The 27337-nt window shown below is 31.8% G+C and overlaps 1 protein-coding gene across 5 annotated transcripts in view; it reads left to right on the top strand.

Annotated features, from left to right (window-relative positions):
• The window catches only part of LOC145293051 (uncharacterized), a 194114-nt gene that overhangs the window by 11666 nt on the left and 155111 nt on the right, over nt 1-27337 (top strand). For all 5 annotated transcript variants that reach the window (XM_080139389.1, XM_080139371.1, XM_080139400.1 and 2 more), the window contains exons 2-3: nt 18820-18867; nt 22687-22711. In XM_080139389.1, the coding sequence (XP_079995515.1) occupies nt 18823-18867; nt 22687-22711 (70 nt within the window). In that variant the 5' untranslated portion in view covers nt 18820-18822. The remainder of the gene's footprint in view (nt 1-18819; nt 18868-22686; nt 22712-27337) is intronic.

Raw genomic sequence — 27337 nt, 5'->3', positions numbered from 1 at the left:
CCGTACATGTATGTCCATATGTATATGTATGTGTGTGTGCGGGCATGATCGGGTCTATGTATATATCCTTATATGTGTTTACGTATATGTTTCTATGTGCGCGTGTATGTGCTCATGGGTCGTGTGTATATACATGAATATATATTTGTATATCGATATCTATGTGCACATGTATGTGTATGCATGCATCTGGCTGTTAGTGTCTGTATATATATATATGTATATCTATGTGTATGCATGGGTGAACGTATGTATACAGGTGTAGCTATATCTGAGTTTATATGCATGTATGTGTTTGTATGTATGTATGTATGTATGTATGTATGTATGTATATGCCTGTATCCACAATACATTTGACACTGAAAATAAAGTTAAGCATAACCACTGCCCAAAGCACCATGTTAGGAGCCTACTCCATATATATATATATAAACTTAACGGAACTACAAGAACCCCTGATTCATTATAACAACCACCACTCTTATAATCTTTAACCTTTAAACCTTTATACCCCCTTTTTTAATCTCTCAATCCATTAATTTATTATCTCTCTATTCCTATCTTCATCCCTACTTTTATCTAGATCTCTCTAAATTTTTTTCTAGACACTATAACTTAATCCCTATCCAGTATTTATTTATTTATCCTAACTTTACTTTATTTACTTAGTATAAATATACACATGTCTATGTATATATATATATATGTATGTCTATATATGTCTGTATATTTTTATTTTTATGAATATGTATATTTATGTAATTTTATGTACGTGTATATGGGTACATGTGTATGTATGTATGTATGTATATGTACATCTACTTCTTACTGGAGATCTATATTTCCACGTATATGTATATATGTAGGTGTGTATATGTGTATATATATGTATATATGTATATGAGTATGTAATGTGTATAGGAGTTGTGTGTATGTGTGTGTATGTCTGCATATAAATTCATGTATGTCTGCATATACATTGTTTATATATATATATATGTATGTGCGTATGTGTCTGTATGTGGATGAGTAGAAATGTACATATGTATGTGCCTGTATGTATGCGTATTTGCGCGTGCGTTGGAGTATGTATTAACCATTAACTACCTAAAAACAACTCATTGTCAACTGAAATGAACAAGTCGACTTATGGCGACTTATGGCGACTACGAACATTCTAAATGGAACCTTTTACTTGTCAAACACATATGACAGTTACACAAACCCTTTCTCTTTCTCTCTCTCTCTCCCTCTCTTTCCCTCTCTCCCTCTCTTTCATTCTGCCTCCCTCTATCTCACCTACTTTATATAACTTGCTAAACAACCAAAAAGCAGTCAAAATTTGAAAACCTAAAAAGTGAAATTCCTCCCCCTCCCCTCTTACCCCTTTCTTTTTTACTATCCTCTCCCTCCTCCCTCTCCCTATATCCATATATCTCCACCCACGCCTACCTGAATCTTCTACCCCCACACACACTACAATCTAATGTATTTTAACCTTCAAAACTTAAATATTGTCGATACTCGTCTCCCTCCCCCATTATCTCTTACCACCCCGCCTATTTTGTCTCGTATATCCTCTAAAACACTTCTTCTAAATACTACCAACCATTTCTGTACGGTCTGACGAGGCTGTTGGATCTTAAACATGGTCCAATATTCGAAACATATGTAACCAAACAGATAAAACGGTAATAAAAAAATAAAATAAAATAAAACACATATTTGCTCTGCAATAGTATTGAGCACTCTCTTCAGGTTTTTACTAATTACCAGTTTATATATATATATATATATATATATATATATATATATATATATATATATATATATATATAAATAAAGTTTTTTTTTATTTCTGTTTCGATTTAAGCTAATGCACCCGAGTCATACGAACATATTTTTTTATTTTTGAAATCTCAACTTTATAATATATAAAAATCGATAGAATTAACTTAACTCTACAATAATATATACTAAATCTGCTAGAATTAAAATATCATATTTAAGCGTACTTTACAACCGGGCTTTACGGGGCGTTCGTGCTAGCTTAGATGAATACTTTCGCAGTTTTAACAAAAAAGTTACAATAATATCAGAGCATCTCCATTTACACTGAACATCTACAGAATGCCAACATCAATATATTACATATGAATGAGTCCCCTGTGGAATTTCCACAGGTCTCGCTAGTTAATAACAATTTAAAAGGATCTATCTGGGGGGGGGAAACGCTTCTATTTAAATCAAGTTAATATTAGAAGCAACGCACGTTCTTTAATTTTTATTCAAGAACGAATTAAGAAAATATGAATATTGTGGGGGTCAAAAGTATTTGCAAAGTGTTGATACTGATAAATTTATGCTTCAATATGTTCCAATATAATATCTATGTTACTCATTGTTCGATATGCAAATATATGAAGTAAATTCCTAAAAACGGAAACCAAATAATCATATTCTGGGGAAAAATATGGATTTAAAAAAATCAGGAAGAAATATGGGCTATAAGAGTTTGCAAGACTCATTTATTTAAAAATAAATAATATTTTGAAACATAATTTAATTTGAAGCATTGTGTAATTATGATAATAGTACCATATATTGATAACATATCACAAGAAAATCATAGTTATTACTCAAATAACAATTAACAAAACTATACACATTTTTCAAACAATTTAACCCTTCATGGGCTTTCCTCCATTCCCAATCGAATTCATCAGCCTCCTATCAAAAGAGGATGTTAATTTATGCACTTGTTGAGGTGTGATTTCAGAAGATGCCTCCTTAATCCTCTCCCAAGGGTCTTTTTTATTGCTGAATTGATACCCGTTTTCGTAAACCTTCCTCTTCAGAATCGACCAGAGATTCTCCATCGGATTCAAATCCGGGCTCTGAGGTGGCCAATCCATCAGACGTTCACCTGAGATACGCTGGGCTAAAAGCCTAGCTTTTGTTAACCGAGAAGCATGGCTCGGGACATTGTCTTGTTGAATAATGCGATTCTGGTTGACAGCATCATTTTGTGATTGCAACCAGGGTAATAAATTCTGTTTCAAAAAACTTGCAGTAATTCACAGAATTCATTTTGACACCTTCAGGAACAAAAAGGCCAAGAATCTCACTACCAATAATCCCAGCCGAAATCATCACTCCTCCTTCTCCCTGTTGACGTCTGAATCGCAAGCGTGGGCTATTGCTTTTAAGAAACCATTCCTTGGTCCAACCGCCGGGGCCGTCGAGGGTTGCCCTAGCATCGTCAGTCCAGAGAACATTTTGAAATTTAGTTTTCAACTATTTAATGGCTCATGCTAGTAGCTTCTGACAGTTGATATCACTCAAAGAGGAAATTTTTTTCGGTGATCTCCGGTCCGCTATTTGTTTCAAAATCCGATTTCGAGTCCTTTTAGAGATGCTAGACATTCCTGTATGGTCGAAAATAGCTTTGCCTGGGCTGTGTGGGTTTGCTAGCACACTCCTCTTGATTTTTCTCCAATCTCGTGGTGAAGTCACTTTTGTGCTTTTTTTCTTCCATCTTTGCCGTCAATGACGAAACGTTTCACAGTTCGATGATCTCGCTTCAAAATTTTTGAAATTTCTAATGTACACTTCTTCCCAGCAAGTAATTTAACAAGTTCATCCTTCTCACTATTTGTCAACATATTTCCTTTAGCCATTATTAATAAATTTAGGTTACCTGCATAAATTTTTGGATTACCCTGAAAAGTGGAAAATGTTTAACAATAATTAAATTCTGTTTTTTTTTGTTTTTTGTTTTTTTTCGTAAAATGTAGTAACGAACATAAACAGAATAGCAAGTAGCAAATGATGAAAGAGGTTAAACTAAAAAATAAAGAAAAAATAGGTCTGCAAACACTTTTGTCCCTCGCAGTATAAAAAATGCTCTTACATGTTTAATTAGAATTATTCGGTTTTCCCAACCAATCCGCATTATGAACACGTTGCAATTTCTAACATTTCTGGTAAAATTTAAAATATACATTTATATGGTTGAAAAGACAAGAAAATAAGCTTTTGTAAATATATAGCTTGCATGAACTTTTATTCATTGCATTAGTTTGGAACATTGAATTAAAACAGTGTTTTACTTCGAACAGCCGAAAATGTTTTTTCAAAACTTATTTTTTACACGTCCGTTTTTTTTTTAATTTTTTTTTTTTTTTTTTTTTTTAGTCTTTTTTGTATTTTTGTACGATCTGCCCCAACCTCCCCATGTTAAGAATAGCTTCCGGAAATAAACACTACCAACCTCCCCATGTAAAGAACGGCTTTCGAGGTTGGAGGTGTTTATTCCGAAAGCCATTCTGGTGCTTCTACACTTTATCGCCGAAACTAGAGACGCCATTTTATTTCGCGCACCTGTCGTTGAAATCCAAGGGACAAATCAGTATTTTAAACTATGACCGAAGAATGAAATAAATAACAAAATTAAACTAGATAATGATTTTTCGGTTTCATTTAAATTAATTTGTTGTTTACCCTTCAAAGTTGCTGTAATTCAAAAAATGTTTTATTAAAATTATTTATTTGTTCGAAAAAAAAATATATTTATAAAAATTCAACGTTGCTTTCATTACAAAATTGTTTTATTAAAATATTTTCTTACGCAAACTTTTCAATAAATGTTTTTATAATAATATTTTGATAAATTTTTATACAGTAAATGTTTTGGTTTTCAAATGACCCTCGCCCAGTTTAGACAATTATGAATATGTGATTTTATTTTCATTTTCTGTTTTTAATTAATATATATATATATATATATATATATATATATATATATATATATATATATATATATATATATATATATATATATATATATATATACGTTTCATGAAAAACTTTCCAGTTTTCATTAATTAAATCGAAACATTTTCAATTAAATAATTATGGGTATACGTTCTCTTTCACTTTCTTTATTTACTTTTTTCATAGTTCTTTCCGGAAGTAATTAATATCTAGTTTAATTTTTTTGTTATTTATTTCTAACTTCGGTCATAGTTTAAAACACTGATTTCTCCCTTGGATTTGATCGACAGGTGCGCGAAATAAAATGGCGTCTCCAGTTTTGGCGATAAACTGTAGAAGCACTGCCATTCTCGTCGAGTAAGGGTTTTTTAATCAAGAAAATTAAAGGTACTCATGCACTTATTAATCCGTGCTGAAATAATAAAGTTATTGTTGAGAAAGTCATTCTTAAAATGGGGACGGGAGGGTGTTGTGTACCTATTCTGTACTTTCACCTAACGATTTAATACAAAGATATCGTAAAACTTTAATTAAGCTTGAAAATACTATTCAGCCCGGCATTTCTCAGGCCCTATGTACTGTTCATAACTTTATGTGCATATGTATATACATATTAAAAGTTTGACTCATCTCCAAGTAACCTATATATAAAATTTCAAGTGTTTAGACCCAAAATTGGCGCAGGAGTTTGGTAGAGTCTGCAAAGGTCAACTCTTTCAACTTTGACCTCTTGCCAGACAAATTTGCGCCCAAAAACTGACTTAAAAAGCTTACTGCATGCCTGAATACCCTTTACGTAAAATTTTAAATGTTTAGACCCAAAATTGGTTGAATAGTTTGCTAGAGACCGCAAAGGTCAATTCTTTTTAACTTTGAGCCCTTGGAAGCCATATTTTCAGAAAAAGAACGATTAAACAGCTTGCCCTATGTCTGAATACACTTCATGTAAAATTTCAAAAGTTTATATCAAAATTGGTTGAGTAATTTGGTAGAGACCGCAGAGGTCAAATTTTGTAAACATTGACCCCAATTTTTACCCCTTTATATTTGTTTTTTGGGCTCAAATCAAATTAAAATGTTGATCCATGTCCAAGTGACCTACATCTAAAATTTCAAATGTTTAGACCCAAAATTGGCGGAGGAGTTTGGTAGAGTTTTCAAAGCTCACATCGCTGAACGTTGATCCCTTGACAGCAAAATTTCTGGCCGAAAACCGATGAAAACGATTTTCCCAAATCTCAATTCCCCTTATGTCAAATCTCGAGGCTGTAAACAGAAAATTGCAGAGTAATTTGGTAGGGAAATGTACACACACAGACACACAGATAGACAATTTCACTTATATATATATATATATATATATATATATATATATATATATATATGTGTGTGTGTGTGTGTGTGTGTGTGTGTGTGTGTGTGTGTGTGTGTAGGATCAAAGTTCAACGATTTGCTCTTTGAAAACTCTACCAAAATCCTCCGCCAATTTAGGGTCTAAATACTTTAAATTTTAAATGTAGGTTACTTGGGAATGGATCAAACTTTTAATTTTATTTGAGCCCAAAGCAATAAATGTTAAGGATGAAAATTGGGGTCAAATTAAAAAAAAAATTGACATCTGCGGTCTCTACCAAATTACTCAGCTAATTTCTGGTCTAAACATTTGAAATTTTACATAAAGAGTATTCAGAGATAGGGTAAGATTTTTAATCGGTTTGGGTCGAAAATTTGAGCTGCCATGGAGCCAAAGTTCAAAAGAATTAACCTTTGCGGTCTCTGGCAAACTACTTAGCCAATTTTGGGTCTAAACATATGAAATTTTATATAACGGGTATTCAGACATGCAGCAAGCATTTTAATAAGTTTCGAGGCAAAATTTTGGCTACCAAAAGTTGAAAGCTGATCTTTGCAAACTCTACCAAACTCCTCCGCCAATTTTGGGCTCAAACACTTGAAATTTTGTCAAAGTTAAAAAAAAAAATACCTCTACGATCTCTATCAAATTACTCAGACAATTTTTAGTCTAAACATTTAAAATTTTACATAAAAGCATATTCACACATAGGGCAAGTTATGAACAGCACAAAGGCTCGACCGAAGCCGGACAGAAATGCAAATAGTAAATAAGGTTGGAGTTGAGAACAATAGTAAATTAATAGCAAATAATTTTGGGTTTGAGAGTAATAGTGAATTAATAGTAAATAAGTTTGGGGTTGAGAACAATAGTAAATTAATAGCAAATAATTTTGGGTTTGAGATGAATAGTGAATTAATAGTAAATAAGTTTGGGGTGTAGAGTAACAGTAAATTAATAGCAAATAATTTGGGGCTTGAGATTAATAGTGGATTATTAGTAAATAAGTTTGGGGTTGAGAACAATAGAAAATTAGTAGCAAATAATTTTGGGGTTTGAGAGTAATAGTGAATTAATAGTAAATAAGTATGGAGTTGAGAGTAATAGTAAATTAATGGCAAATAACTTGAGGTTTGAGATTAATAGTGAATCAATTTATCCATTACTTCTATAAAATTGAAATTGTCTTTGTGTGTGCACATTTCCCTATTAAACTACTCTGTACATTTTTAATTTACAGACTTGAGATTTGGGAAAATATTTTCATCGGTTTTTGGCCAGAAATTTGGTTGTCAAGTGGTTAAAGTCCAACGATTTGAACTTTGAAAACTCCACCAATTTTGGGTCTAAATACTTGAAATTTTAGACATAAGTTACCTGGACATGAGTACAAACTTTTTATTATGCATATACATATGCATATAAAGTTATTAACAGTACATAGAGCCCGAGCAAAGCCCGGCTGTACTGCTAGTATAGTAAATAATTATATATATATATATATATATATATATATATATATATATATATATATATATATATATATATATATATATATATATACATATATATATATAATTAAATACATATGCAATTATATATATATATATAATTATATATATAATTATATATAATTATGTATATATATAATTATATATATATATATAATCATATATATATATACTAGCGGGAGTACCCGGCGTTGGCCGGGTGTTTTGTGGTGTGTGTGTAAGAGGGGGGTACAGTAAGGGATAAGCGAAGTAATAACCCTGTTTAAATATTTAAAAAAATGTTAAACTTCATAAAAAAATAGGAAAACCAAAACAAAAAAAAAGCGAACAAACGTAAAACTTCTTTGAAAAAGAAATCGGAAAAACAAAAAAGCAAAAATAAAGGAATAAAATGATGAACGTGTTCGGAAAAACAAAAACAAAAAAAAACACAGCGAAAAGCGAAAAAAAAAATGGCATAAATAACCCTTCGATTCGGTTGTCCATGATGCATTTCACCCAGTAGAAAGCATAGAATGAAAAGGAACGTTAGAATTCCATTCCAGTTTTTTTAAGCAACTACAAAACGAAATATAACGAAAAAAAAATGGGATAAATAACCCTTCGATTCGGTTAAGTTCATGGTGCGTTTCACCCAGTAGAAAGGATAGAACGAAAAGGAATGCTAAAATTCCATTGAAATTGAAATTTTCAGAAAATCTATCTGTAAAGTCAAGGAATGTTTGCATGTTATTGAAATAATTTAACATTTCGAATTGTAAAAATATTAATTAAAATAAAAATATTTTTCGTAAGTCGTTTCTCCGAGACTGCCCGGCTTTATTTCCGGTAACTTCTTTTCAACGACTCGCGAATTACAAGATAAGTAAAAAAAAAATAAAAAAAAAAAAAAGGTACTCATGCAGGGAGTGATCCGTGCTGAAATAATAACGTTATTAGTTAAGAAACCATTCTTAACATGGGGAGGGGAGGGTGTTTTGTACCTATTCTGTACTTTAACCTTACAATTGAATAAAAAACATATCATAACACTTTAATTAAACGTGAAAATACGATTTTAAAAAATAGCGCGGATCACTCTCTGCATTAGCACAAAAAAAATCCCCTATTTTTTTAAATTTAAATACATTTATGTATCTTACCAATTGTTTAAATTTTAAATTCCTTTGTTTATCTGAAGGCTTTTCACTCATCAAACATTATGTTTTAATTGTTTAGTTTCTTTCACGGCATTGTTTACATAAAAAAGTTTGTTTTAATTTTTTCTAAACTGTTTCATTTTTACGACATGCCTCGATTATTATAAACACCCTAATCTCCCTATGTTAAAAACCGCTTTCAATTTAAACACGCCCTTCCACAAACCTCGAAAGCCGTTCTTAACATGGGGAGGTTGGGGGTGTTCATTCCGAAAGCCGTTTTAGCATGGGGAGGTTAGGGTGTTTATAATATGCTTAGGTGAGTCGTCAAATTAACGAAGTTGCTATTTATTTTTATTGCAAAAATTGCTATTTATTTTTATTGCAAAAATTGCTTGAAATTTATTTATCTGACAAAAAATTACATTTTCTACAAACATTTAATAAGAAATACAAATAAACGGTATTTTTTTTTTGGGGGGGGGTTCTGTTAATGTTTCTACATTTAAAATGTTACTTTACTTTTTCTAGCATTACTGGGATGAACGCTGCGAAAATAATTACACAACACTTAAAATTTTATTCATTGTTGATTTATTCAAACAGTGGTTTGGAAAATAAATATCTAAAATAAAGTGGGGTACTCCTTGGGCGTTGAGTTCCATGGCGACCAGCAGAATTAGCCCCCCTTAGTCAAGGCTAACGCATGCGCACGTAACATTTATCATTTATTTACTTACGTTGCCTTTCGCACTTTTACAAACATTATTTATTTACGTTGGCTTAACTCTTTTCATAAATAAAAAAAGTAACTAAACCTGAATTTGTCACTTTATTTACGTTGGCTTAAATCTTTTAATGAATATTGGAAAAAGTTTTACTCTTTATGAATATTAAAAGAAAAAAGTTACTAAACATTTATTAATAATTTCTCACTTTTACAAACATTTGTAATTCATGTATTTACTTACGTTGGCTTAACTCTTTTCATGAATATTTTTTAAAAAAAAGTTACTAAACCATGTATTGGTAATTTCTCACTTTTACAGACATTTTTAATTTACACGAGTGGATAATTTTTTGGGTAAATATTTACATTTAGGTCTGCCTCCACAATTTTCTTTTTTATATGACGACTTTTATTGATAAATAAATCTACTTCTCTGCAACGGGCACTGAACCCCTCCTTTTTTTTAATAGTATTTTCGGGTGGGTATGCTGACACCAAATATCAGTTAAATTTTGCAAATATTTTTTCACCCCCCCCTCCAAAAATGGTATTTATTCCGGAAGCTGTTTTTAAGATGAGGAGGTTATGGTGATTGTAAGGTGGATCTAATCTAAAAATAAAGAAAGAAAAAGTTTTTTAAATGATTAAAATAATTTCTCACTTTTACAAACATTTTTACATGCACACATAAACAACTATTTTTTATTAATGTTTTTTTACTTTTTATTTAAAAATTAGTAAATTTCAATGAATAGAATAATAAATCATTTATCATTAATATGTGTTTTTGGTTTCGTGTTGAATGAAACTTTTTTTCTTTTTTTCATTACAACAATAATGAACCAATTTAAATCTTTCAGTATGCGTTTAAGGGTTACGAAATTATCAATAAATCGTTTAGTTACTAAGCCAACGTCAGTAAATAAAAAATGTTACGTGCGCATGCATTAGCCTTCACTAGGGGGGGCTAAGGAAGTACCTGAAGTGGCATTTATGCACTTATGTTATCGTGCTATTTTTTTAAATAGTATTTTCACGCTAAATTCAAATTTTACAATATCTTTTTCTTTTATTAATTTGTTAGGTGAAAGTACAAATAACCCGGTCGATTTCTAATGTGTGGAAAATCTAGCTCCCGAAAAAAATGGTACTCTGGATAGTAACAAAAAATTGAAATTGTCTCAGTCTCGAAAGATTTCTTCTCTATTGAACGAGGAAAAAAACGGTGTAGTTCACTTTCTGTTTCTCTCCTTCTCTCTTCCTCTCTTAATATCTCTCTCTATCCATCTCTCCCTTACCCTCTCTCAATCTATCTTTCTCGCTATATCACCCTCTCCATCTCTCTTTGAGCCCCTTTCTCTCTCTCTCTCTAACTCCATCTATCTCTCTCTCCTTTCCTCTGTCTCGCCCCTCTCTGATTCTAACTGTCTGTCTATCAATCCCTTTATCTCTCTCTATCTCCTTTTCTTTCTCTATTTTCCTCTCACTTTCTCTTTTCTATCTATATATCTTCCTCTCTATCTGTCCATCTCTAATCTTTCATCCTATTTTAGTCTCCTAAATTAATTACAGTGAATAAGGCATTGTCAAAACATGGATAAATCCTATCTTAGTTACCTAATTTACTGACTGTGAGAATAGAAGTTATTTGAAAATTACTGCTACCTTGAACAGCATCAGAAGTAACTGGTAAAACCTTTCTAATTAAATTGATTTTGGCAGCCATTCGGTAACAAAATGACATAGCCTTAGCCCTTGCTGCATGAGGAATACCTGCGACCTTGCTGCCAAATAGAAGAATTATTTATTCTACTTTGAAACATTCAATTTTTCACAAATCTCATGTTCGACATCTCCAAAACATCCAATATGGGGAGAAATATTGCAGAAATGCAAACTTATTGTTTAGGATGAATGCACAATGGTACGCAAAACATCACTTGAGGATCTTGGTTGATCCTTGCAAGATTTGTGTGGCAATGTCAGACCATTTGGGAATGCAGTAATATTGCTTGCAGGAGATTTCAGACAAATGTTACCTGTTATTCTTCAATCAACACCAGCAGATGAAATAAATGCTTGCCTCAAATACTCTATTTTTGTGTCATGTGAAGACATTAAACTTAACTCAAAATATTCATGTCCATTTGTAGACTGTTCGATCCGCACATAAAGTTTTGCATCACTTGTGGGAAATTGGGTACGGAAAAGTGCCAGCTGATCAGAGATAAGGGCAAAATTCTTTGACTTTTAACTTCTGTAATTTTATTACATCAAAAGAAGAGTTAGCTTAAAAGGTTTTTGCAGGTATTCAAATTATAAGAATTCCACTTGACTGAGTGAACGAGCTATTCTTGCAAGTCAATACAAAGACGTCCACGCTATTATTCAATGTAAAATTCCAAGTGAGGTAGTCAAATACAAATCCATCGACACTGTTGTGAAAGCAGATAAAGTGGTTAATAATCCAACAGCTATATTTGCCAGGGATGCCACCGCATGTATTGCAACTGAGATTTGGCGTAATAATTATCATGTTGTGAAATATAAACCAATCCAAGCTTTGCAAAGGCACATGGCTTGCAGTAAAAAAAATTAACAAACAATATCATAGAAGCAACAATCATAACAGGACTTATTACAGATGAATATATCTTCATTCCTATGATTCCACCGGATACATCATTACACTTTAGGAAATTGCACTTTCCAATTTTATTGTCGTTTGCAATAACCATCAACAACGCACAGGGAACAATCTTTACAATTGTGTGGCTTACAGTTACACACTGACTGTTTTTTCACAAGAACAATTTATGTTACGTATTCAAGAGTCAGCAAACCAGAAAATCTCTATATCAGCTGAGAAAATGGAACAACAAAAACTGTGTACCCATACGACATGGAAAATTAAACCAATAAGAAACATGCTTTTTCTCATTTTGGAACTTTTTCCATTGCGCCAATTTGAGCTGCAGCAACGCGTGGTAGGGTACAGCTAGTTATATATATAATTATATATATAATTATATATAATTATATATATAATTATATAAATATTTATATATATATAATTATACATATATATAATTATACATCTATTTATATATATATATATATAATTATATATATATATATTTATATATATAATTATGCATATATATAATTATATAGATATATAATGATATATATAATTATATAGATATATAATGATATATATAATTATATAGATATATTTATATAGATATATAATGATATATATAATTATATATGTATATATAATTATATATGTTTATATAATCATGTACATAATTATATATATAATTATATATATAATTATATATATGATTATATATATAGTAAATAAATATATATATATATACAGTAAATAATTATATATATAGTAAATAATTATATATATAGTAAATAATTATACATGCATATGTAGTAAATAATTATATATATATATATATATATATATATATATATATATATATATATATATATATAGTTAATAATTACGTAATTTGTTCTTTATATCTCGTTTGTTTCATAAATATCTTTCGTCACTAGTCCCTGCACCCAAGGAATACCGGAGTATAATATTAACACCTGCACGCATTTTCCTGGCCTAGAGATTTGTTTCTATCGGGATAATCTCTCGTTCACCGAACTTTCTGCTTTGCTGGCTACCTCTATATATCCTTTATACCTTTGTGCCTTACTTTAGTATACATGTACCCTATTTCTCCAACTCTTTCTCTAATTAACTAAATTTTAATTGTTTTATTTTGTTTTTCCCCCTATTATTCTACCACGCTTTTCGTCACATTCTAATTATTTTTGTCTCTTTATACACTTCTATCAACTTTACTCCCCTGTCTTTATATCTTTGCCTCATATTTCGCCCCAGCAACACCTAGTACCAGTGCAACCCGTAGGACTATTACTATATATTAACTTATGAAAATTATAATTATATTTTTACAACTATCTATCCCATATCCCCTCGTAACGTACCCCCTTAATTCACCATCGGGTTTTCCCCTATCCTACTAAATTAAAACCTTAGTACACGACGCCCCATGTAATCCACTCCACACCACAACTTTCATTAATCTCATAACATCAGGCCATCAGCCATAGTCCTCTTATAAGTAATATTCTGATAACCGTTACATTTGATAAATTCCTATTTAGCGTATACCCCGTCGCTTTAATTCATCATCATAATATTACGCCTGAAAACATAGAATGTGTATGAACTTTAAGCTTTGGAAGTGTCATCATCTAGTGTGAGCGATTACTGCTGTCAATCGACATATTTTTAGTTATAGATATAAAAACTTTGCATTCCAGACAAACGGTTTTAAGAATGTCCGATGAAACACATTTTTTAATCAAAGTTTATTACAATGATTGTTTGAATGAAACCTCTGGATTTGGAGTTAATAAAGATGGAACTAGTAAAAAAAAAGTACTGGAATACAGTATTACGTTGGATTCTAATTAGGCTGTACCCTTGGGATTTAAGTGTACAACAAAATAGGATGCATCCTCTATTACGGACATCACAGTCAGAGAACTTGAGGAACTGGTTGCTTGTAGCATAGATAGAAAGGAGGAGGAAAAAGCTATAATTATTGAAAAGCTAAACTATTTTATGAGTGGCCGTGCGATAAATGAAAAGAAATCTTCACATCAACTTCGACAGTGAGAAGAAAAAGAGAGGATCAAGAAGAAAATACCAGCTGGAACCTTGTACACTATTCACTGCATGGTTTTATGTACTTTTAGGTTTTCGACGATATCATCTTGAAAGATTGTTTGAACTGCAGGAGGTACTTCCTCAAGACAGTGGTCTGCTTGGTCGGGATGCTCATCCCTTTTTCACATTTTGGAAAAAACAAAATGTGACTGCAAGAATAGTAAGGATGACATCGAAACTTCTTGGACTGAATGCAGATGAAAAGAATGATATTAGAGATCGATGGCTATAATCGTTTTAATGGAATATTCCTCGGTGCTGCACAGATAATTTTTCATTTAGATGAAATTCCCAGTTTAGAGAGAAGGTTAAAAACAATCAAAATGTATGTTTTCAAACCTTAAAGTCGCAAGGATTATTGCCATGTTTCAGGCTGTTTCAATTATTTATATAAAAATTATCGAACCATATCGGCGCCTTACAATGAGCCATGAAATACATTATATGGAATTATTTTTACATATGCAGCCATTTCTTAGTAATCTTCAAAATTACTCTGTGTCACCAAAACTGCTTTTGGAAGAAAATTGCTCTCCATTTGAGTCTTTTCCATAAGATAAAAAACACCTTTCTTTAAAAGTACGTTAATTAATAAGCGTCCCAAATTATACCTTGGAAAATATGCTTATTTTTGCTATAGCTATGCTGATTATCTCCCTTAGATCGGAGTTTTTGTTGGCATAAGCGCCATTTTTTTACCACTAAAAAGTTATAATTGCGAAGTGACGATAAAAGGAAAACAAGTCGCGATAATTTGTCCAAAGTTTTCAACGTAATCACCTAAAAATGTTTTGGTAAATATAGCGATACGCTACAACAGAACTCGGACCATTCTAATTTGTTTTTTAGGGGTAATTAAAGTCGCTGACAACGAATCTGATAATCCAACCCGTCGCAAATTTACCGTTTGCATGGTATTAACCCCTGAATCCAGGGACTATTTTCCGCCAGCTTCCATTTACGCTACGCGCGTGTGTGCAGTAGCATAAACGACGGCTGTTTAATGTGCCTTCCCGTAGCAAACTGCTTTTTCACATGGGGTAAAAATAAAACAAGAAGAAAAAATTTTTTTTCAGAACAGAATTTTCAAATTTATTTATTAAACGTAAGCTGTAAAATGGCGCAAAATAGTCCCTGGGTTCAGGGGTTAATTCCATGCAAACGGTAAGTTTGCAACAGGTTGGATTATCAAATGCGTTGTCAGCGACCTAGATTACCTCTAAAAAAAACAAATTAGAGTGGTCGGTGTTCTGTTGTAGCGCATTGCAATATTTAGCAATTTTATTACCGTAATCTAAAAAAAAAGTAGAATCTTATTTGGGGAGGGTGCTGATGGTAACTAAAGATCTAAATGTACACATTTGCTATTATTATTATTATTATTATTAGTAGTAGTAGTAGTAGTAGTAGTAGTAGTAGTAGTAGTAGTAGTAGTAGTTCTGTATTATGCTTTACATTTTAGAGTAAAACAAATCAATAACCGATCATATTTAATAATTAGGATAAGAAATATGAACATTTTTTGACAGAGAAAAGTCACAGAATAGTTCACCCCCTCCCCGAAACCCATTATGAAAAAATTCAAATACGAGTAAGAACGAACCTTGCAAACCAGCTTTGTTTTTAAAAGAAATATAAATCATTGTGTATCTCACAACTTTCAGTCAGTTACAAGGAAAACATTTGAGAAAAATATTTCGAAACATTTACTCTTGTAATATACGCCCCCACCAGCATCACCCACCCCAGTGTACATTTTACATTTTACAAAAATATATAAGGACATTACACGGGGTTTTACAGTAATTAAAATATTTTTTTCTTCAAACAACAAATCTCTAACTGAATATAGAGAAAATTCTTAAAAATCGAAATCGGTACTCGCATCGGAATCAGAACAGAATTTAGAAGAGAATCGGTAATTGTATTCTGATGGGGGAAAATTTTGGATCGTCTCATCAATAATATATATATATATATATATATATATATATATATATATATATATATATATATATATATATATATATATACTGAAATTCTGAGATAAATTATGTATTTATTTATTATGTATTTATTTATTATTTCAAGATGATATCAGATTATTATTAACGTCTTTTCCTTAACCCGTGGATTTTCAATAAATGGCTTATCTCATCAAAGGAAAATTTGTTAGCAAAATAGATATGGGTAATTCTAAACTTTGCTTATTAGCACATAGATTGAAAAATATAATTGAGGTGATAGTGTAAAAATTATATATATATATATATATATATATATTATATATATATATATATATATACTAGCAAAAGTACCCGTCGTTGACTGGGTTCAAAAACAGCCTACAGAAAATGGACTTTGATTTATGAAAGTATGATAGGTTATGAAAAGGAAGGAATTTGGATTGAATTTTTTTTTTGGGGGGGGGGGGTATCAAAACCAAAGCAAAATATGATGAAAGTAAAAATAAAATAGATAAACCCCATAATTTTTTATACCATACCTGTTCACACCGAAACACTTATCACAATATTCTGTGGATCTATATTAAAAAAAACTTGTTAAACTTTGTGACATATTTCCATTCTATGGAGGTCAGGTGCGAACGAACATAAAAATACATGTTAAATATGCAGATATTTTCCTAAACGTCAAAATACACTTGTGGAGGATGATCTATTGATTTTAGCTTTACTGGTATTTTAAAATCAATAGATATTTATTATTTTATCATTATGACTAGTAATGGAAGATTTTAATTTAAGCAAAATCAAATAAAAAAAGACAATTAAAAGAATCGTTTTGGCATCGGAAAATAGGTATCAATTTTTCCAATTCCGATACCAATTCCGATACCCCCAAATCTTCTGATTTTTCGGATTTCAATTAATCGTCCCAACACTAATATATATATATATATATATATATATATATATATATATATATATATATATATATATATATATATAGTGTGTAAAAATTATATATGTATTTATCTACACACACCTTTTGCTAATGTTTTTTCCTCTGAGGATAAGAGCCTATCTTTGAAACTCCATCTTTACTTTGTATTTCTTGTTTTGAATAAATTGAATAAAATATTGTCAATTCAATTCTACAATATCTTGACGTTTTCTACTTATATATATATATATTACTTTTATTTTACTTATGAAGCATTAATCTACATACACGTATTTCACTGTACTACAGCTCATCAACATAGCTTAACTGTACTGATGAACTGTAGGACAGCGAAATACGTGTTTTTAGATTACTGCTTTAAAAGTAAAACAAAAGCAAATAAATACATATAATTTTTTTCTTGTTTACGTCCAAAAAATATGGGCGATCTTTCTAAGAGAAAATTACTTCCTTGATCTCCTGGGTAGGAGACGCTAATCTCTTCTCTTCTCTTCTCTTCTATTCTTCTTCTATTCTATCTTCTATCTTCTTCTATCTATCTATATAAATAAAATGAACTCATTTTTTCCCGTGGGATTTTGACCTTAATAGGATTAAAAATCAAGATATTTCATGCAAATATAATATGCACAAACGGCAGAACAATATCTGAGGTGTGTTATAGGCTTATTATTTCTCAAATTCCTCGATAATCTTAGATTTCTATACTTTTTCTGCTGAGAAGTCACGGCCAAAATCGGTTAAGATCAATGGAAGTGGTAAAATATTTTCTCTCTAATAAATTCCTCCTCCCCCTGCCACCACTTAACACCGTTTGGGGATCGTTCACAAGGAACAGTTGAGAAGAGAACACCGGTTTGGCTTCGTAGTTCTTTCATGTGAAGTTATTTAAAATCACTAAATTAAGCTGCAGTGCTCTGTGGCGTAGTGGTTAGCGTGCTGGACAATTCACATTATATTTTCACGTTCGCGCCGACCTACCGTAGTCGTTTTTTTTTTTTTTTTTTTTTCCTAAACAACTGAAATGGACTTTTCTTGGTGGCCGAACTGTTAACGTTGCAGATGTTTTTTTTTTTGTTTTTTTTTTCACACTTTATTTTCCTACTTTTACTCATGACTCCGGGTTTGATCCTTCCTACTTACCTACCATAACATTTTTTAAAACTCCCCCCCCCCGTCCCGGAAACAAACACTCGGGCAACGCCGGGTTCCCCCGCTAGTACCGAATATTTAGTCATCTTTAAAAAACAAAAAAAATCGTCAACAAAAATAATCGACAGGTAAATATGGAAGAGGATTCTGCATACATCGCACGTGAAGGTTCTTTCTTACTTTTTTTCCTGTCCATCATGACACTCTCTTTCTTTTCTATCTTTCTTTCCGTCAGAATCTCTCACAACTAGCTAAAAACATTGTTAGTGTTAGAGGGATGCTAGGTTGTAACAATTAATAAGAGCTCCAAAGTTTATCTGAAGCATTAGTAAAATTTAACTTTCAGCTACCGTACGTCAACTAATGTTTCGCCATTAAATGGCCTAGAAGGGGTTAATGTGCGGTAAAACAATCCAAACAAACTGCTTATAGTAATGTGTTCATTATAATTTACTTTCAGATAATGTTTCTGTTCAAATATGCAGCAACTTTCATTGTCGTGACAATAGTAAGTACTTTTTTATTAATGTTATTGAATCAAATGAAGGTAAAATTAAGCCCTATGCAATCAACTATGAACATTTCAGAATCCCTTTTTTGTTATCTAGAAGTAACTACTTATCAAGGCCATAAGACCATTCGAGGCTAAGAGTGTAGTTATCGTTAATAGTGTAGATTTGGTAGAATTTCATTATTTATGGTGACGGCTAAACAAGAACTTTATGTTGGATTTGAAGGCTAACATGTTATATTCAACCGGGTAGCAGGCCAGCGGAAGTGTTTCATGGATAGACAGTTTTGGAAAAGAAGCTTTGTTCATGGAATCTGTGTTTAGATTTAGGCACAGATAGAGAGTGGGTGAAATCGTATATAGTGGGTGTAGCTAGTCGAGTGTTTTTTGTGAAAATTTGGCAAGGGGAAACCACTAATTAGAGTTCAGTCGAGCACTTGCAATGAACATAACGATAGAACAGAGATAGACTCGCAACATCCAGGTTGTAATTGATGGACGCACATCCAAACAGCTTAACATTAATGTGGCAGTGCCTCATGGATCAGACCCTGGACCATTATGATTCTGGATATTCATTAACGAGCTTCCAAATAATGTTGTGTCCGAGATTGGTATATTTGCTGATGATACAATGCTTTATAACATGCACAAAAGAGGAATGGATGTACATGAATCAAAATGGCAGAATCCTTAGAAATATGACTCGCAGACCATAGTGGAATGGGGCCGTAAATGGATGGTAACGTTTAATGCTAGTAAGACTAAGCTGCTCTGCTTTACCAATTACAAGAAGCTTCTCCAACCACCTATATCCATCACAAAAACGCCCCACCTGATAATTCTTTCTTCAAACTCCTCAGCTTAACATTCGCAGGCAATATGAACTGGAACAAATATATTGAGGACATGGCGAAGGCTACTACGAAGAAGTTGGGTTTCCTCTAATCGTGCTAGAAGACTACTCACACCTGAGAGTATTCTGTACCTTTACAAAACCAGCATTCGCCCATGCATGGAGTATTGTTGTCACATCTGGGTTGATGCATCTACTACTAGTCTCTTCCTCTTGGGTAAGGTTCAAAAAAGAGTCTTCAACTGAATAGGTTCCATTTTGTCAACTAAACTCTAACCCCTGTCCCATCACCGTAATGTTGCATCCCTGTGCCTGTTTTATAAGTATTTTAATGAATATACTCTGATGAACTTATTGAACTAGTGCCCTCTCGACAAACCTGCTTAGTAATAAAACCACACCCTTTCACTGTTGAGGTCCCTAAATGCCAGAAAGCTTTCTACTCTAATAGTTTCTTCCCTCGATCAGCTAGACTTTGGAATTCCCTTCCTGCTACCTGCTTCCCTGATACGCAGAAGTTTAAATATAACGTAAACCAATATCTTGTTAATCTTTCTTAGGCATGGTTCCAAATAGTAGCCCCTTATGTCCAAATAGCAATATGTTAGGGGGTGAACATAAGTAAAAAAAAAAAAAAGGGTGATAAATAAAGACCTTGTCAGAGATAGGTTAGTTTATCGTCTAACATACGCTAGCATGTAAAACAGGCATTAAACTGAAGATGATGATAATGTTGATGATGATCACGCCACTTCATACATGATTATGACATATTTCAGTAAATTTGTAGATAAACAACTTAAGCTACATCCCGTTCCCTAAAAATGAGATTCTACTATTAGGGTGATTATCTGTGAACATCGCTGAAAAAAAAAAAAATTAGGCTGGGAATCAGTTTCATATATAAATTTAGCTTAAAATTATCCCCCATTTTAAGACTCTTCTTTTTTTTGGATAGTAAACTACATTTATTTATCACTAACCCTAAATTCGAGTGGTAAAAGTCATACAACCCCGAAACAAAACAAAACAAAACAAAAAAGAATTTTCTGAAAAATAATGCATAGAATTACTCTCCCATAAAAACTGGTTAATTGTTGGAAAATGTTAGAATACCTGGGAAGTGAGGAATCATTTTATGGGAGACTAGCAAGGAGACCTGACGTTGCCCAGAATTGAATAAGGATCAACAAATACTGCATATTTTCAATACTTTTACTGTCATCAAAATCAGTAAGTCACCCCTTTGTCAATCAAATTGATTGAATGCCTGCTCTAGTCGGGGACTCACTATACGGTACCGGGAGGTATCTCACATGCTTCCTCGCAGTGACTTGTAGTCTACATTGCACTGTAAAGAACTTACTGTTGATTTTATAAAATTATTTTTTTATTTACTTGAATTAAAATGCAAATATTAAGTATCATGTTTCAAGTGTGCTCTAAATAGAAACATTCATTTTGAACGCGCCTCTGTCCTACCAGAGAACCAACTGTTGATTTTATACATTGGACCTTTCTGCTTGTGTGGTGGTAAAATTTCTCACATGCACTTGTGATGTATATATAAAAGTGTTAACTTTAGTCACAATCGGACTGTTCCTTCTTTAATGTTTTGGGGGGGTTTTTATTATCGATTTTCGATACTTATCAGAGATATTTTGATACAAGATCTATCAAAGTACACTCCCATGGCCATGAAGTACATTTGTGTGAAATTACAAAGAAACAGGCCTGGCCATTTTGGAGTCCATAGAGATCAAACTAACACAGAGAGAGAGTGCCTTTCATATATAATAGAGTTTACATTAAATTTGTATGCAGAACTGATACCCACTTAAAATGCTAAAATCATTGTTTTGTTTTCCTCCTTTCTTTTCTTTCTTTTTTTAACGTTGTGCCACACATAACTGCTTAAAATATTTGAAGAATGGGTCACTGGATTAGTTAATTCACAAATCTACCAAATTATTTAAGTTAGAAATTAGCTATAAAACAACTTATTGGTTTGCTATTATTTTAAACCATTTAATATAAAAGTATTTAAAATATCCGTCAAATGTTTGAGCAGAGAGATCACTTTATGTGGATTTGGGGGGGGGGTAAGTTTGGTTAGTTTTTGTTTGTTTTGGTGCTTCTAGATATGATTGGAAGTAAATAGTTTTTTTCAAAGTAAACATAAAACTTAGTTTAGGATTATGTTAGGATTAGTTTAGGGTTGTTTCTTTAAGTTATTTATCGTCACTTTTACTTAGTCAAACACGGTTTTGATGTAGTTAATGGCACTCGGATATTTTAGATTATGTTATTTTGTTGATGTAAATTGGTCGCTAATGTAATAATTTAACAATGCTTCCACTGTAACAAGCTTATAATAAATTTACCAATTTGAAATGTTGCATTCTCCCTACTCCTTAACGTCATTTATATTTATAAGAAGAAAAATTAAAATGGCATAAAGAATAAAGTATTTCGGCTCTTAATGCCTATATCGTTTGGATAAAATGAAAAGAAAATCGTTTATCACAGTTATATTGTTTTTTCATGAAGAGATAATAAAAGATAATTTCACACAATGAGTACATGAAATAATAACAGTCTTTTCTGAGATGCAGATCTGATGAAGTTCAGTTCCCAGTGATTGATGGGGCAGTGACAGTAGATTATTTTATAATGAGTGAAATATACTCCTACCTTCTCTAAATTTTACTTTTTCAGAGAGGCAGTTTGGTTTGAATTATTGCAGAAAATTATAAAACCAAATAAAACCGACTGATGATTTCCAGAAACATAAACTGAATTACATTATTATTTTCTTTTGCAGTATTTTGAAGTCAATAACATATTTTGACAAATTAAATTTTTTAATCTCATACACATTTTACACATTGAACGGTCATTTCTATCTGTATCGTATTGTTTTTGTTATGTATTTTTATTTTATTTTTATTTTATTTCAGTCAATGGTGGTTCTGATTGTATCAGGTAAGTTAATATCTTCCATATTTTCTGATCAGAAATATATAACAGGTAAATATAAATATATAAATTGAATATTTTTTATAAAATATTCAATTTAGTATTTACATTTTATAACAGAATAATCTATATATCAATATGATAGCGTGTGTTATTTTCTGTGTCACACTTATATCCGGGTCATTTAATTGTTATGTACTTCCATTTCTTGTAATAAATAATTTTACTAAGAATTCTTCATAATTTTGGTTTCGGTTTTGATTATAGCTAATGGCACTCCAATAATCTATTTTTAAAAAATGATTTTATCAAGAATTCTTCATAATTTTGGTTTCGGCTTCGATTTTAGCTGATGACATCTTAGTAATCTATTTTTTTTTTTTTTAGAAATAATTTTATCAAAAATTCTTTATAAGTTTTTGTTTTGATTTCGATTATAGCTGAAGGAACTCAAGTTATATATATATATATATATATATATATATATATATATATATATATATATATATATATATATACTCGGGTTTTTTTATATTCAAAAGTAATGGACTAATGAATTCAACGAGGTTGTTAGATAGTGCTCAATAAAAAGAGCTGATAATACTTGTTTATTGTTATATAAACATGCTCACATCCCGCTGCTACAAATAGCCACTTGTTTCAATCAAACAACAGATATCATCAGGCAGCGACTTGACTATTCAAAAGTTCAATGAATCAAGTGGCTATTTGTAGCAGCGGGATGTGAGCATGTTTATATAACAATAAACAAGTATATATATATATATATTTTTTTTTTTTTTTTTTTTTTTTTTTTCATAAGTTTTTATTTCGGTTCCGATTCAGGTTAATGCACTCAAATCATATCGATATATATTTTTTTTATTTTTGAAATCGAAACTTTATGATATATAAAAATCGATAGAACATTAACTCTATATCGATTTCGTGTATATTATATATACGAAATCTGCAAGAATTAAAATATCATATTTAAGCATATTTTACGATCTGGTTACGACAGGCGTTCCTGCTAGCTTGGATAAATACTTTTGCAGTTTTAACAAAATAGCTACAATAATATCAGAGCATCTCCATTTGCGCTAAATATCTACAGAATGCCAACATCAATATATTACATATGAGTGAATCCTCTGTGGAATTTCCACAGGTTCCACTAGGTACGTAATATTATCATAGAATATTATTTATATAACTATTTATGATAGGTAACTTGTGGTATGTTTAAGTAAAGTCAGTTATGGTGTCTTGCTAAGGGCATTAATTTCAGAAACTGTCAGAACTGAAGTGCTGAATATACACACTGGCTTTTGATTTATTTAAGTAATAGGTTTCATCATATCCTGAACGTTAAAGATGCCTAAAAAAAAGAAGTATCATATTTAAGCTTAGAAAATACTAGCATTTCAGCCCGGCGTTTGGAGGTGTCTGTTGAGCAAAAAAAAATAAAAGTGGTAGTAGGAAGGCAGGCTCAAACCCATACCGCGAAGGAAGAAAAGAACGAGGAAAAAACCTGACGTCTTTGTTGTTATGACCACCGCCAAACCGGAAGTGACTTATGTTTACATTAAGGCTAGAAAATCAAAAGGAGAGGATGTTGGACTTGAAGACGGCCAAGTTGTAGTCAGGTGGGAAAGAGGCAAGCGGCAGAGAGTTCCACTGGTGTGCAGTTCTAAGAAAGAAGCTTTGCTCATGGAATCTACATTTGGATTTAGGCACAGATAAAGAGTGGGGAAAATTATTGATAGTAGTTTAAGCCAGACGGGTGTTTCTCGTGAAAGATTGGCGAGGGGGGGGGAGAGGGATTGGAGCTCAGACGAGCACCTGCCATGGAAATATGGATAAAACAAAGACAGGCTCGCAACATCTCTTCTGTGGGAGAGAGGTTTCAGGGAAGAGAAAAGGGCATCCCCCACTAAACCACAAAGTCTATTTTGTACTCTGTCAAGGCAGGATAGGCTGTTTTTTGCAGCTCCTGCCCAGATGTGGCAGCAGTATTCCATCCTTGGACGTACTTAGCTTTTATACAGATGACTTTCGAAAATATCGGCAAAAAAGGGACCCATCCCCGTAGAAAAGTGCTTAGGTGAAGATATTAATGTTTTTAGCCAATTTTTCGATAACTGTCGTCTGAAAGGTCGAATTCAAAACGATACTGCTTTTGTAAAATTCGTTGCCTCTGTCGAAAGTTTTAGGCAGACTGGCAAACATACATACATACATACATTTATATATTACGACTAAAAAATTTTTACCCAAACCGATTAAAAAGCTTGGCCTATCTCTGAATATCCTTTATGTAAAATTTCAAATGTTTAGATCAGAAATTGTCTGAGTAATATGGTAGAGACCGCAGAGGTAAAAACTTTGACCCCTATTGTCATAATAGGGGTCAAAGTTAAAATAATTTTACCTGTCCTTCACATTTATTGTTTTAGGCTCAAATCAAGTTATTAAGTTAGATCCGTGTCCAAAGAACCTATATCTAAAATTTCAATTGTTTATACCATCAAATTGTCGGAGGAGTTTGGTAGAGTTCTCAAAGGTCAAATCGTTGAATTTTGAACCCTTAATCGCCAAATTTCTGGCCTAAAACCGATCACAAAGATTTTTCCAAATCTCAGTACCCTGTATATCAAATTTCGAGTCTGTAGACTGAAAATTGACAGAGTTATTGTGTAGGGAAATGTACACACACACAGACACACACAGACAGACACACAGACCCGTTCACTTTTATAGATACATAGATTAATCAAAGGGAAATAACTCGCCAATAAGTTACTTATTTTTAGACTTCTTTGTACTCTACGATTTGAGAGCTGACTCTTTCAAAGATGGCGAACTGAAATAATCATCAATGCTTAGTACTCACATCTGGAATAACGAAAAATTGGCTAAAAACATTAATATCTTCATCACATTGTACATGTTCTTTTCTCTTAATCACATAATACATGTTCTTTTCTCTTAAGTTATGTCAATTATATTTATTGTTATTATTATTGCTTATTCATAATTTCGATAATAATAAAATTGCCAAAAATTCAGTAGAAAGTGATAAAGGAAACTAAGATGTGTAAATCTCTAAATGCACCTTGTTATCTGTGCTTATCTTAGAAATTAGAAATCAGAAGATTTAGCTGCAAAGATAAACTTAACTAAACGTCGGAAATCTGTATTAATTTTAAATACAGTAATTTACAAACACTTAATAACTTCCACATAACTGCATGAAGGGTTTGCATTTTTTTCGAGTTGAAATAATCGTTTTCAATTATTCTTGACAATGTTTATGCCTACCTGTGTACATGTATGAGTATTATGTATATTTACTCACCTTCATGCCTATATATATATATATATATATATATATATATATATATATATATATATATATATATATATACTAGCAAAGAAGATACCTGAGCTTTTTGTGGGACTTTGCTGTACAATCAGGTACCCGTTTTGCAGGCCCCTTTGTAGTAATTGGATGTTGTAAGAACCGCACTAAATATGACCTTAACCTTTGATCTTGAAAAATGGTGCGCATCATCCTTGGTCAGAAACCATCATCATGTTAGGTTTGGTCATGATCGGTCCAGTAATGTGGGCTGTAGGAGAGTATATATACATAGACTATAACCTTGAACTTTGACCTTAACCTTAAAAAATGGTTAGCACCATCCCTAGATGGGAGATCTTAATCATATCAGGTGTAGTCATGATCTGTCTAGTGGTGTGGACTATAGGACAGTTATACGCACAGACACACCCACACACGAACACTACTACGTTTAAATGGAATGTATGGCATAACAGCAGAGATTCTAAAGAATATCGGTGAGAAATTAATCGATCTCTTGGAGTAAGTTATCCAAAGTGTATGGGAAGTGGTGAAGTTCCTCAAAACTAGAAAGATGCAATACTTGTGTAATTGTATAAGAAGGATTTGAAGTCGGACTGCAGCAATTTTAGGGGCATATCTTTGCTATTTATTGTTGGAAAGATGTTTTCAAGGATTATTCTAAATATATTAATCCACACAATTGTCATTGGAAAACTATTAGAATCACCGTGCGGTTTTTGTGCAAGCCGTGGCACTATGGCATGTTTTGGTCAACCAAGCCTCTGGCCGTCTTAGTTGGCCAAAATGTGGAGAGACAAAATCAACTATGGAAGGCAGTAATTGCTGAGAATGCAGTTAGGAGATTTGGAGTTCCTATCCCGTCACAGTTACCACCTGATGAAGGCCAGAGGAATAGTTGGCCGAAACCTTGTAAAACAACAACTAAAAAGACAAGGATAATAGTCCGCAATAAATAGATGCATAAATAATACTCATCTCAATAAACATTTCAATTAATTAAATAATATATCCTTTTTTTTTTATTTTATTTTATATTTTATATTGTATTTATTATATTTATTATATTAATAATATGTTTAGTATTCATTACATCGTGTTTTGCTTTTTATAGATTTTTCATTTTATATTTTTTTTTATTCACCAAGAATGATATATATTTATGTGTTCATTTCCAAAAGTAATCGAGATATGATATATAAAAATTATATCATTTATCTTGTTCTAGTTATATTCTTTTTATT

The sequence above is a fragment of the Euprymna scolopes genome, chromosome 2, assembly GCF_053919585.1.
Source record: "Euprymna scolopes isolate OS-2025 chromosome 2, ASM5391958v1, whole genome shotgun sequence".
NCBI classification, from domain to species: domain Eukaryota; kingdom Metazoa; phylum Mollusca; class Cephalopoda; order Sepiida; family Sepiolidae; genus Euprymna; species Euprymna scolopes.
Note: the sequence above shows the minus strand (reverse complement) of the source record. Positions and strands in the feature narration are given on the sequence as shown.